This window comes from Mytilus californianus, unplaced genomic scaffold (assembly GCF_021869535.1).
Source record: "Mytilus californianus isolate M0D057914Y unplaced genomic scaffold, xbMytCali1.0.p SCAF_11, whole genome shotgun sequence".
Taxonomy (NCBI): domain Eukaryota; kingdom Metazoa; phylum Mollusca; class Bivalvia; order Mytilida; family Mytilidae; genus Mytilus; species Mytilus californianus.
Genome location: NW_026262593.1, coordinates 73,556,308 through 73,568,510, shown reverse-complemented (window position 1 = coordinate 73,568,510; position 12,203 = coordinate 73,556,308). Strand labels below are relative to the sequence as shown.

Sequence of the window (12,203 nt, the reverse complement as noted above, 5' to 3'; positions counted from 1 at the left end):
CTTTAGGCTTAAGGCCTCCACTGTTTCTATTGAATCATTCCTCGTTTAAACATTTTACCTTTAACTACTCAAGCCAATATATAACCTTACACAGCCCTGAGCACGACAGGATAAAACGTTTGTAAAATAACAGGGATATTTATAACGTGGTCTTTGGTACCTGGGGTCACATTTATGGAGATAAGATGAGACGATTTGAAAGTTTTACCTCGGGAAAATGTCGGGTGTTTGAAGGCGTGGTTGAAATATCACAAAGAGTTGAAACGATGGCCTTTGTTAACAAATGCAGAGTGATTTAACATATGGAAAAGGCTGTGTCACACGCTGTTGACTTTAATGAACAACGTGGCATGCCTGCAAGTGAAAATACGTGTTTGATATTAATGTAGCCTGCCTCGTAACAATATGGATCTGATAAAAAAATCTGTCATTAACATTTTTTACCTATCGGGCATAATGAGATGAAAAGCTAGAGATACTTTTATGTATAAAACGGACGACATTATTGTTTCCGATTACACCACGATTCAACTCGATGTTTGTAATGATTGGGAGAAAAAATGTTCATACAATATTATGATAGCATTTGATGGAACTGAAATGATTGGATAGCTGATGGTTTAATTAATTTCTTTGTGGGATTGTTTCTGTCTCGTATAGATTGTCTTGTTGGAGCTCGTAATACCGGTAATATGTTGTGTAAATGTCTGTTGTTTTTTTACCTGGTTTTCTAGGTGATCAATCGTCGAGGTACCTGACAGAATTTGAAAATAGAAAGGATTTTAATATTTACTCATAGGTCAAGTGTTCCGAATGTTTGACTAGGTTGTGTAATACAATCAAGCGACACAAAAATGTTTGTTTATTTTGGTTGACAAAGTTATTTTCGTTTGTGGTGAGGAAATTTTATTTGTTTGAAAGACACGTGGGTGTGTGTTGTGTTTTTGCCACACCTGAATTTCTCAATAGAAGCAAATCTTTTAAGCAATCTGTAACGGATGTAAGGACAAATTTAATGGACTGTCTTGTTCCTTCTTCATTCATGAAAAGGACTAATTACTTGCATAATATGTTTTTCTTCGAATTTTGAAATGACGATAAACATTGATATGAAATTTCCATAAAAAGTGTTCTGCATGAGTTACTAAACATTTTTACCATGCGTCAGCGGTGAGAGAAGGAGGTTGTTCGACAGGTTTCATAGTTACTGTGTACAAAACAGTTTAATAACATAAAATTATGTGGAATTTATACTTATTCAGTTCTAGTAATATTTCATTTGAAACGGAACTCAATTTTCCATCTTGCGATATTATCAATATTTTTATTTGACGTGAATCAAGTTTGGAACTGCTGCAGCTGTTGTAGATAATTTACATATTATGTGGAACATTGAACTACATGTACCTAACCTGTACTTATATTATGCTTTTTTCCATTGTGGATTTTACACTTCACCTTTGCACTCTACAGACACTTGGGGATATTTTTTTTTCGATGTGACATTATTGACGTGGATTCTGGTGCCATCTTACCTAGCAGCATTAGATGTGGATATGTTTTAATACTGTCAGGTAAAGATGTCGACAGATCTACACTACTTCATGTCAGAGTCTAAATTCTCACAACCAGAGGTCAAATTCTCCTAACGTGTTCTGTAGATTTTATTAGTTTCTGCACTCGTATATATCTATATATAAATGCATATTCTTGAGATTTTAGCCGTCTTTTTAGGATCAATCTATGTTATGGATGATATATGAGTATCATTTACAAGGTAAGTTCAGAAAAAGTGAGAGAAGTAGCAGACGAGAAGGAAATATCAGGTTGTGTTCTGAAGAGAAACGGTACATTGTACATGCATGTGATTAAAACTTCAAGTACATGTATTAGTGTTTACAGAACGTCTTGAATGGTCATCAATGTTGCTGAGGGAGAAAGTTGGAATTGCTGTGAATAGTTGATAGAAAAGAATGATTTTATAACTAGGAATATATGTATATTTTTTTAATGTATTTGAGTGTTCAAATTTTGAATCTGTTTCTGAAGTTATGAAAATATGAGGAGAAAATGAATAAAAGTAAGACCCTGAAAAGATACATGTATATATGCCAGTTTCTTTTGTTGCTACACGTAGGTCAGATTTAAAAAAAAAAATTATTTGAATTTTCTTATAAACCAAAAAACATATATTTAAGTTTTGCCCAAGTTTCAATTCAGAAATTCAGAATTACATTATACACATCCTGTAATTCAGACATATTTGTTAGAACTTTTGCATTTTCCAATTTTATGTCAACTATTTCACTCTTTTTTGGTCATCTTCATCACAAATTTTACTAACATTAATGGAAACAAGATTTGTACTTGTGTATTTGAATGAGACACCCTTTTTTGATACATGTACTTTTTGAACAGCAATACAACGTTTTAAGGTTGCCATGAAACATTGGTTTGATCACCACGTAAGAATTATTACTTTCCCCCATTAAAAATTGATCTTGAGTTTTGATATGAATATGAATACATGTACATGGCAGATTTCTCGAAATCTTGTTTTTCCCTGGTGGTACTTGCAGAAAATCTGCAGGTCCTCTCCAATATTTCTTTAACAAAATACCAAAATTGTGTCTGTCCTTTGAAAATATAAAATTTAACAGATCACTCAAATTAAGGCTACTAATAAAATACATGTATGTAATATGTGTAAAAATGTTTGAAAAAATAGGTAGGTAGGTAAGGAATTTGGTTATTTTGATAAATTGTTCGATGTATAGAATAATATAGAGGACACATTGTGATTTTAAAGATCTTATTGAAAAATGGCCAAGAATTATGTTTAGGGTAGGTCTCAAAATAAGGGTAGGAAGGGAAGCTATATTTTATTTATTTTGGCCTTGTCAATACAGATGAAATGGATAAAGATTAGGATTAGATGTATGAAGATCAGGATCAGATGTATAAGGAAGTAAGATAAGATGTGAAATGATCTCATGATTGCTGATTAATCAGTTGTAATCATATCAAATTGTTAAGAGATTTTAGAGTCTCACTTTCAATATCAAAATCCATAGATAAGTTTATCAGATTAGGAACAAATAACTTCCACTAGGATAGGTCCAAACTGAGAAAAAATTATCAATTGGTCGGCCCAATTAGTCTGTTGGCCTCGATAGGCTTTAGTATGACAGTGGATATTGAACAGATCTAATCATACATAAAAAACTGCTGATCCCATTTTGTCATCGTATTTATACTATCTGACCTTGTTCAACTGTGCCAACAATTATCTTTAAATCTTTTAAACCTGTCCTTGTGATTGAGGAGTTAAAATGGCGACATGATCTTATTATAAAATTTTTGTTGTCACCAGACACCAAGTCCCGAGTAGTGAATACTGAAGTCTATAAAACTTGGCATTCTTTGTTATTTTTTTGTTTTTTTCATATTTAGTGTAGGTAAAATATTTCTGCATTTTAAAAAAAAAATTATTTTAGAGTAGGTGCAATCTTTTGGGGTAGATAATTGAAAAAATCTTTTGAACTAAGGAAATGAACACTATATGTCATGGATTGTTAATTTCAAAATGTATATTTCAAAATGCAATGTTTTCATTGGCTGAGAGTTTTGGGTCAGCACAAATAGTGTCTTTCAATTCTTTGTCCAGAATTCCTTGAATTATTTCTTTTTTTGCAATTTTAGTTTTTAAAATCTTTACATGTTATATTGCCCTTTAGGAATATTACACGTAGATTTCATGTTGAATTTTATGTATATTTCATTTGACACGTTGCAGATATTAATCAGAGTGCCTTTTTAATGATATCTAGGCACATGTATGACATGCAACAAGTTTTTTCAGTTATTATTGGAAAGAGATAGCATCAGATATTTTATCTTTTATTGGAAAGAGGTTTAAATAAAATAAGGCATTCAAAATTCATGGATTTGCTCAATAATTATGAGAACTACACATGCATGAAACTTAAAGGATAGTTTTGGAAACGGATATTTTAATTCTTGAAAATTAAGTGCCAGTCTAGATCATTTGACTGATACAAATTTTAAGTATACACACATGCTGTTAAAATATCAGTCCAAATCTCTGTCAAAACTTCAAGTGAATTTTTCAAAAGAATTATTAGATTGGACTGATAAAATATTTTTTGGACTGAAAAATTTACAAGCAGTGTCAGTCAAAATATCTGGAAACAAATCTTTTTTTCTAGAGCTCTGTTTATTCATCATTTACATATATATGTATCTCTTTAAATTTTTTTTCCAGAGCTCTCAACATCTTTTTTCCCTGGTGGTCCTTGAAGAAAATCTGTTGGTCCTAACTATTATTTCTATTCCAAAATTTTGTTGGTTATTTGCAAAATTTTGATGGTCAAAACCTCAGACCACCACTTTTTTATGAGAACTCTGTTATAGATAGAGGTAAAGGTTATGTAATATGTTTTTGCTATCTTGACCAATTCTTAACATTTTCTTTCCTACCCTATATTTGCTTTGCCTTTTTTGAACAAGCACCGATGGGTTCGAGATTTGCTGTGGCATTTATTGATAAAAGTTACTGAGGACAATGAGAAAAAAAATGTTTATTTCACATATCCTGATCAGTGATTCGAATGGCCAGAGCTCCAAGAGCGAGTCGTCTTTACCTGACAGTATTCAGTATTATTGTGCAATAGAGAACAGTACTAAAAAAAGAATAAATGCAGTCTTCACGATAAATGTTTAAATCTACAGGCCCAGAGCTCAATATTTGGTAATTTTAAGTGAGATTCTGTTGGTCTGTAGAGATTTTATAAGCCTGGAAATAAGTAGCTTTTCAACATTTCAATCAAATTAACTTAAATTAAAAGGCAATTTGGAAATTATAAATTCTTATTTCAAAGTATATTATTAAAGATTCAAAATTTCAAATTATCATTATTAAAGATTCAAAACTTCAAAGTTTATTTTTGAAGATTCAAAACTTCAAAGTATATTGAATGTATCACAAATTCAAAATTTTAGTAAAAATGTTAAATGACTTAGATGTATAGACTTTTGATTACTAGTGTGTTTAAGAGTGTGTTCATTAGCATGAATGAAAGATGAGCATGTTCATTCATGCTTGGGAGGAAATAGTTACCATTGTTACATCATTTATAAAGTTCTACATGTTCTAGTAGCCATAGGGAGTTTTTTTTTCAATTCTGTTGAAATAAGTCTTTCAAATTTGATGTTTTAGAGTTTGGAATCAATGGATATATATTTGATTACATTTAGGGATTTGAAAAGTTAAATATTGTTGAATCACTGCCCGAAAGTTACATTTATTTCTCAAAACATGGCTTTGTTCCTAAATTTTCTTTGATTCCTGGAGTGGACTTCTCCCTTCTAGCTGTAAAACTCTTGCTCAAGTGGGTTGTCTATTTGGCAATGCAGGTTGTATGAATATGAAGCTGTGTCTGCTAAGAATGGGGACATTAGGTGTCTTCCTGTTTGCACCTGAACGAACCCATGCAACAACTCAGTGATTGGTCTGGAGGTGACCTGTTGCAAGACAAATTGTTTGCCCCTATCTAACAGACATGTACCTTCATTTTCCAGTGGTAGCAGCTTGCACAAAAATCTTTTCCAACTACAAGTCCCAAGACCAGTATTCACACATTTTTCTTGTATGCCTAAACAAAGTTTTGCAAATACTTACTAGTCCGAATAAAATTTTACTGGTTTTGGGCATCGGACTAGGGGCTGGTAGTACACATTTTCTTCTTTGACCAACCTCACTGAATGTGTTATTACATTTGTTCTTTTCCTGAATATGCATGAAATATTTGCCACTGGATATTAAGAATCAAGCAAGAAACGGTCAATCAATCAATTTCCTGGAATATATCTTTTGAGTTTTATCTGAGAGAAAATAAATGATTAGAAAATAATTAAAATTATCAGCTGTCAACTTTTTTTAGAATATTGGGGAGAGGTTTTTTTCTAAGTACATTATGTTGTTTTGTTACTTTTAGGATTATGATAATATTACAGCAAAAATCCTGAAAAAGGTATGGTAACCTATTTTCTGAATGTACATGCTTATCTTGTATTCTGGCTGACGGGTATAATCGTGTGTGTGCTACTTTTTTAGTTAGTGTGTGTGTGTGTGTGTTTATTGTGTATATATACACAGAACTTTTTTTTTGTGTCTTTTTATTCGGTTATGAAATTTAGAGTTCACAGATTAATAATAATATTTGTAACATATACATGACTAGTATAATGTCTGTTTTGATATAAACTAGATTTGAGAATGCCAAAAACTTAACTAACATTTCTATCTGACAAGGGGCCCAAGCCGTCTTAAATGAAAGATTAACATTATCATTATAAACTATTTAAGTTAAAATTCATGTAACCAGTCTAAATTTAAATGGCCTTGGCTAATCTTTTTTCCCTGGTTGGAATATTTGGTGTTGTGTACGTTCTCAATTTGAATTATTTGAAAAAGTATGATCAGCTTGTAGTGAGAGTTAGATATTATATAAGTTATATCTTCAAATGTGTGGACAAATGGAAAGTAGAGAAAATATCAACATGTGAGCTACTGCTAGTGGAATCAAAAGGAATTAAATCAGCTATGCTTGCTCAAATTTGAGGTTAAAGGTTAGCATGTATTGACCTTGAACTTGAGAGTGTACATAGTGTATGCCGTAATAGTTTTATTTTGTGGGCAAAGAGTCTTGTATGGTTTCAATTGGCCTTGCTTGTTAAAGTTGGAGGAAAAAGGATAAAGGTAAGTATGTATTGACCTTGAACTTGAGAGAGTGTGTTATTAGCGATAGTTTTAGTTTCTACGCAAAGAAGTCATAGTATGGATTCATGTTGAAAAGCAATCCGTCTTATGCTGCGCTTAGATTTGAGGTAAAAGGTTAGTATGTATTGACCTTGAACTTTAGAGAGTGTACGATAGTGTATTCAGCGATAGTTTTAATTTCTGGACAAAGAAGTCTATAGTGCATTACCTACGTATCCCAGTTACAAGGTAAGCCATTTGTTGTACATCTTTTTGCACCTCTCTGCTTCTCAGCACCATGTGGAATAAGACTCACAGAAGATGTATAGCTACTCTCGTGTACTGTTACAACATTTTATCAGTATACATTGTTAATGTACATCCTAACAAGAGAGAATCTCACCACAACCAACCATGTATCGACACCAAACCTATCCTGTATATCATTCTTTCTACCTGTAGCGTAATCATATCTGCAAAGCTTTTCTAGCTCAGGGCTTTAGGAATGATTTTTTTATATGTAACTTCATTTAATGAATAAATTTAAAAAAATGTTTTTATATAAATTCAAGATAATTAGTTTTGTTTTACTGGTAAATTTTGTTCAGAATTATACAAATGTTTTACATGGAACATATGCTAACAAATAAATTTAGAGAAATTTTTTTGAAAATATTTAAAAAAAAATTTTTTATTTAAAAATAGTTGGATGGAAAAAAATAAAAGTTAATATACATTGGAGAGTCTTTCAAATTGAAAGTATGAAGTAAGAAATCTTCAATACCAGGTGATCATAATGTTGACTGGTATGAAATAAGTTATATTTTTAACTTATATAAAAAAGCAATGATTGAAACAAAAAAATCACAGTTTTAAAGCCTTGGTAGCTGGTTACCTATTTTGAAGTAGAATTTCTTTATTAAGTAGTGTTTTCTTCTATTTAGCAGCTTTAGACTTCTGACTTTCCATAGTTTATTTTGTACATGTTATATTTTAGTAGACTCCAGATGGAAGCTGACAAGTGATGAGTTAAGTTACAGGATGAGGTCATTTGACTCATTGTTGAAGTTCCAGTAGATGTTATTTTTCAGTACTTCTCTTTTTGGTTGGGTCTTTTTTATACATCTACATATGGTAGTGTTTGCCTAGAGAAATGTTTTGAAGCATCATGGGGCCTTTTTAAGCTTTCTATGTGATATGGGTTTTGCTCATTGTTGAAGGCTGTACTATGACCTATAATGGTTTACTTTTACAAATTGTGACTTGGATGGAGAGTTGTCTTATTGGCACTCATACCACATCTTCTTATATCTATCTATAGTTGCTAACCTTCTATGTCATTTGGTCTGTGGTGGAAAGTTTGTTTCATTGGAAATCAATAACCACATCTCCTTATTTTTATACGACCGCAAAAAAATTTTTGTGGTCGTATATTGGTATGACGTTGGCGTCGTCGTCGTCGTCGGCGTCGTCCGGCGTCGTCCGAAGACACTTGATTTTCGCACTCTAACTTTAGTTTAAGTGAATGGATCTTTATGAAATTTTACCACAAGGTTCAATACCACAAAAGGAAGGTTGGGATTGATTTTGGGGGTTATGGTAATAACAGTAAAGGAATTAGGGGCCAAAAAGGGGCCAAAAATAAGCATTTTTGTAACTTCCAGACATAACTTGTGTGTTAGTGTATGGATCTCTCTGACATTGTACCACAAGGTTCCATATCACTAAAGGAATGCTGGGATTGATATTGGGGGTAATTGCCTCCAAATTTTAGGAATTAGGGGCCAAAAAAGGGGCAAAAAACAAGCATTTTTCTAGTTTCATGACAATAACTTGTGTGTAAGTCTATGGATCTTTCTGAAATTGTACTACAAGGTTCCATATCACAAAGGGAAAGCTGGGTTTGAGTTTGGGGGTAATTGCCCTAAACGTTTAGGAATTTGGGGCCAAAAAGGGGCCAAAAAACACATTTTTTTCTAGTTTCCAGACAATAACTTGTGTTCAAGTGTATGGATCTCTCTGAAATTGTACTGCAAGGTACCATACCACAAAGGGAAGGCTGGGATTGAGTTTGGGGGTGATGAATCATAATGGGGGTTCAAAAAATTTGGGGGGGGTATTTATTTTTTGTTCCTTTTTTTTTTTTTTCCTTTTTTGTTTCTTTTAAAATTTTCCATTTTAAGTTGGTTATTTCTGATTTATATTTAAAATCAAATAATAATGATATGGTAGGAGATACACACCAAACAGGATGTGTAAATTATTATATAATAAGTATTGTGCAATAGCAAGAAATTTTCAATTGCACAGTATTGCACAATAGCAAGAAATCTTCAATTGCACAGTATTGCGCAATAGCAAGAAATCTTCAATTGCACAGTATTGCGCAATAGCAAGAAATATCCAATAGCACAATATTGCGCAATAGCAAGAAATTGTCAATTGTACAGTATTGCGCAATAGCAAGAAATATTTAATAGCACAGGATTGTGCAAAAGAAGATACTTCCTATAAATTACTTATTTTTTGACCAATTTCAATGGGGTTTTATTCTTGATTTCATGGGGTTCTTTAATATGCTGAATCTAACCGTGTATTTAGTTTTTGGATTTTGGGCCCCATTTTTAAATTGGTCCACATTGAGGTCCAAAGGGTCCAAAATTAAACTTTGTTTGATTTCATCAAAAATTGAATTATTGGGGTTCTTTGATATGCTGAATCTAACTGTGTATTTAGATTCTTAAATTTTGGTTCCGTTTTCAAATTGGTCTACATTAAGGTCCAAAGGGTCCAAAATTAAACTTAGTTTGATTTTAACAAAAATTGAATTCTTAGGGTTCTTTGATATGCTGAATCTAAACATGTATTTAGATTTTTGATTATGGGCCCAGTTTTCAAGTTGGTCCAAATCGGGGTCCAAAATTAAACTTTGTTTGATTTCAACAAAAATTGAATATATGGGGTTCTTTGATATGCTGAATCTAACCATGTATTTAGATTTTTGATTTTTGGGCCCCATTATCAACTTTGTCCACATTGAGGTCAAAAGGGTCCAAAATTAAACTTTGTTTGATTTCATCAAAAATTGAATTATTGGGGTTCTTTGATATGCCAAATCTAACCATGTATTTAGATTCTTAATTTTTGGTTCCGTTTTCAAATTGGTCTACATTAAGGTCCAAAGGGTCCAAAATTAAACTTAGTTTGATTTTAACAAAAATTGAATTCTTAGGGTTCTTTGATATGCTGAATCTAAACATGTATTTAGATTTTTGATTATGGGCCCAGTTTTCAAGTTGGTCCAAATCGGGGTCCAAAATTAAACTTTGTTTGATTTCAACAAAAATTGAATATATGGGGTTCTTTGATATGCTGAATCTAACCATGTATTTAGATTTTTGATTTTTGGGCCCCGTTATCAACTTTGTCCACATTGAGGTCAAAAGGGTCCAAAATTAAACTTTGTTTGATTTCATCAAAAATTGAATTCTTGGGGTTCTTTGATATGCTGAATCTAACCATGTATTTAGATTTTGGATATTGGACCATAATAGGTGAATGTCCAATTTAAAATTTTTAAGTTCTTAGACCACATTCAATCTGTGTTAGAAACCTATGCTGTGTCAAATATTTAATCACAATCCAAATCCAAAGCTGTATCAAGCTTGAATGTTGTGTCCATACTTCCCCCAACTGTTCAGGGTTCGACCTCTGCGGTCGTATCAAGCTGCGCCCTGCGGAGCATTTTATTTTATAGTGTAGACTGAAAGGAAGCAGTTGATGAATTTTGAAGGATTGAATCCCACTATGTAAAAAACCTTTAAGGAAAAAAAAAAACTGGTGGATTTTGTTTAATTTTACTAGACATCTATACCTACATAAATCAGGCCGTTAGTTTTCTGGTTTGAATAGTTTTACGTTTGTCATTTCAGGGCCTTTTATATAGCTGACTATGCGGCATGGGCTTTGCTCATTGTTGAAGACCATATAGTGACCTATAGTTGTTAATTTCTATGTCATTTGGTCTCTTGTGGAGAGTTGTCTCATTGGCAATCATATCCATATCTTCTTAATTTTATATTTACCATGTCTATAGAAAATATAGTCTGTATGGATTTTGTTTTATAATATAGTTCTTGGCTGGTTTTTATTTGACTTGAACATGTTGAATAAAATGTGATGTGGATCTTAGTTTTGCAATTTTTTCCCCCACTTCTAGTTAACGAATGAATAATTCAGTTTAAAAGTTGTTGTAGAATACGAACAGTTGTTAGGAAAATATGATTGTTTAAAATATCCGTTTTTTGCCAGTATTTTATTTTGAAGAATAAACATTTTATATACACTAGAGTGAATCTTTCTTGATTGGTTTTGATGCTCACAGACTTTTTGTATATACAACTTCCCAAGTTGTGTGGAGCATACTGATTATTATTGTTTCATAAAAGTTATAGTTGATTGACATGTGTATCATCAATATAGAATAATAACCATATTCTTTTGTCTCGAAATATAAATTTTACTTGTACAAGGCTTAGAAACAGGTAGAAAGCGAGGCTGTGCTGAACATTTCTGTCCTGTTTTGAGCTGAGTACAAATAAAACTTGTATTTCGAGACCATGTATGGTCAATCTTTATATACTGCATCTATAACTGAAAATATCTTATCATTATGCTATCTCTTTTGCCATTAACCAAAAGATATAAAATAAAACAGAGAAAAATATTTTCGGAAAAAGTGCATCTAATTTTCTGACATTTATTTCCAAAATCTCATGTTTGTAAGTTACATGATAAACGAGGAACACATGTTAAGCAGAAGTAATGGATTGGATATCACGGAACATTGACAGAACTATGGAATTTATTTCCGAGGTGAAAAAACATATCCTTCATTTTCTGACACTATCATGCGTCATAATATTCATGATGATATTTTATAGTCCTTTGTCTTTAATCGCCCAAGTAGCTTTCCAGGTTTTCTGTAATTCCCTATATATCTTCTTTTGTCTACTAAAGCAGTTGATGACTGATTGATTGATTGATGTTTTAAGCCCCTTTCAGCATCCTACTACATACTGTTGATTCTATAATTTTACGTGGCTAATAATTTTTGTTGATTGAGTGACAAAAAATGGCATTTTCATGGATATATATGATTTCGTGGTTTTGTCAAATCCTGCATACATGCCTATAGAAAATTTGTATTTCATGAATTTTCCTCGTGGTTTTGTCAGATTCTGCATACAAGCCTATAAAAAATTTGTATTTCGTGAATTTTCTTTTGTGTTTTTGTCAAATTCTGCATACAAGCCTATATATAGAAAATTTGAATTTCGTGAATTTTCTTCCTGGTTTTGTCTTATTCTGCATACAAGCCTATAGAAAATTTATATTTCGTTATTTTTCTTGTGGATTATTA

General features: G+C 32.0%; 2 protein-coding genes across 6 annotated transcripts in view; both read left to right on the top strand.

The window, feature by feature from the left end:
* LOC127720668 (protein polyglycylase TTLL10-like) overlaps positions 1-12,203 on the top strand; it is a 170,451-nt gene that overhangs the window by 27,416 nt on the left and 130,832 nt on the right. The window lies entirely within an intron of this gene.
* The window catches only part of LOC127720678 (uncharacterized), a 79,986-nt gene that overhangs the window by 4,593 nt on the left and 63,190 nt on the right, over positions 1-12,203 (top strand). Inside the window, exon 2 of one of the 2 annotated variants that reach the window (XM_052227397.1) lies at positions 6,018-6,053. The exons of the other annotated variant lie outside the window; for it this stretch is intronic. Within the exon in view, the coding sequence (XP_052083357.1) occupies positions 6,018-6,053 (36 nt within the window). The remainder of the gene's footprint in view (positions 1-6,017; positions 6,054-12,203) is intronic. 2 annotated transcript variants of the gene reach the window in all.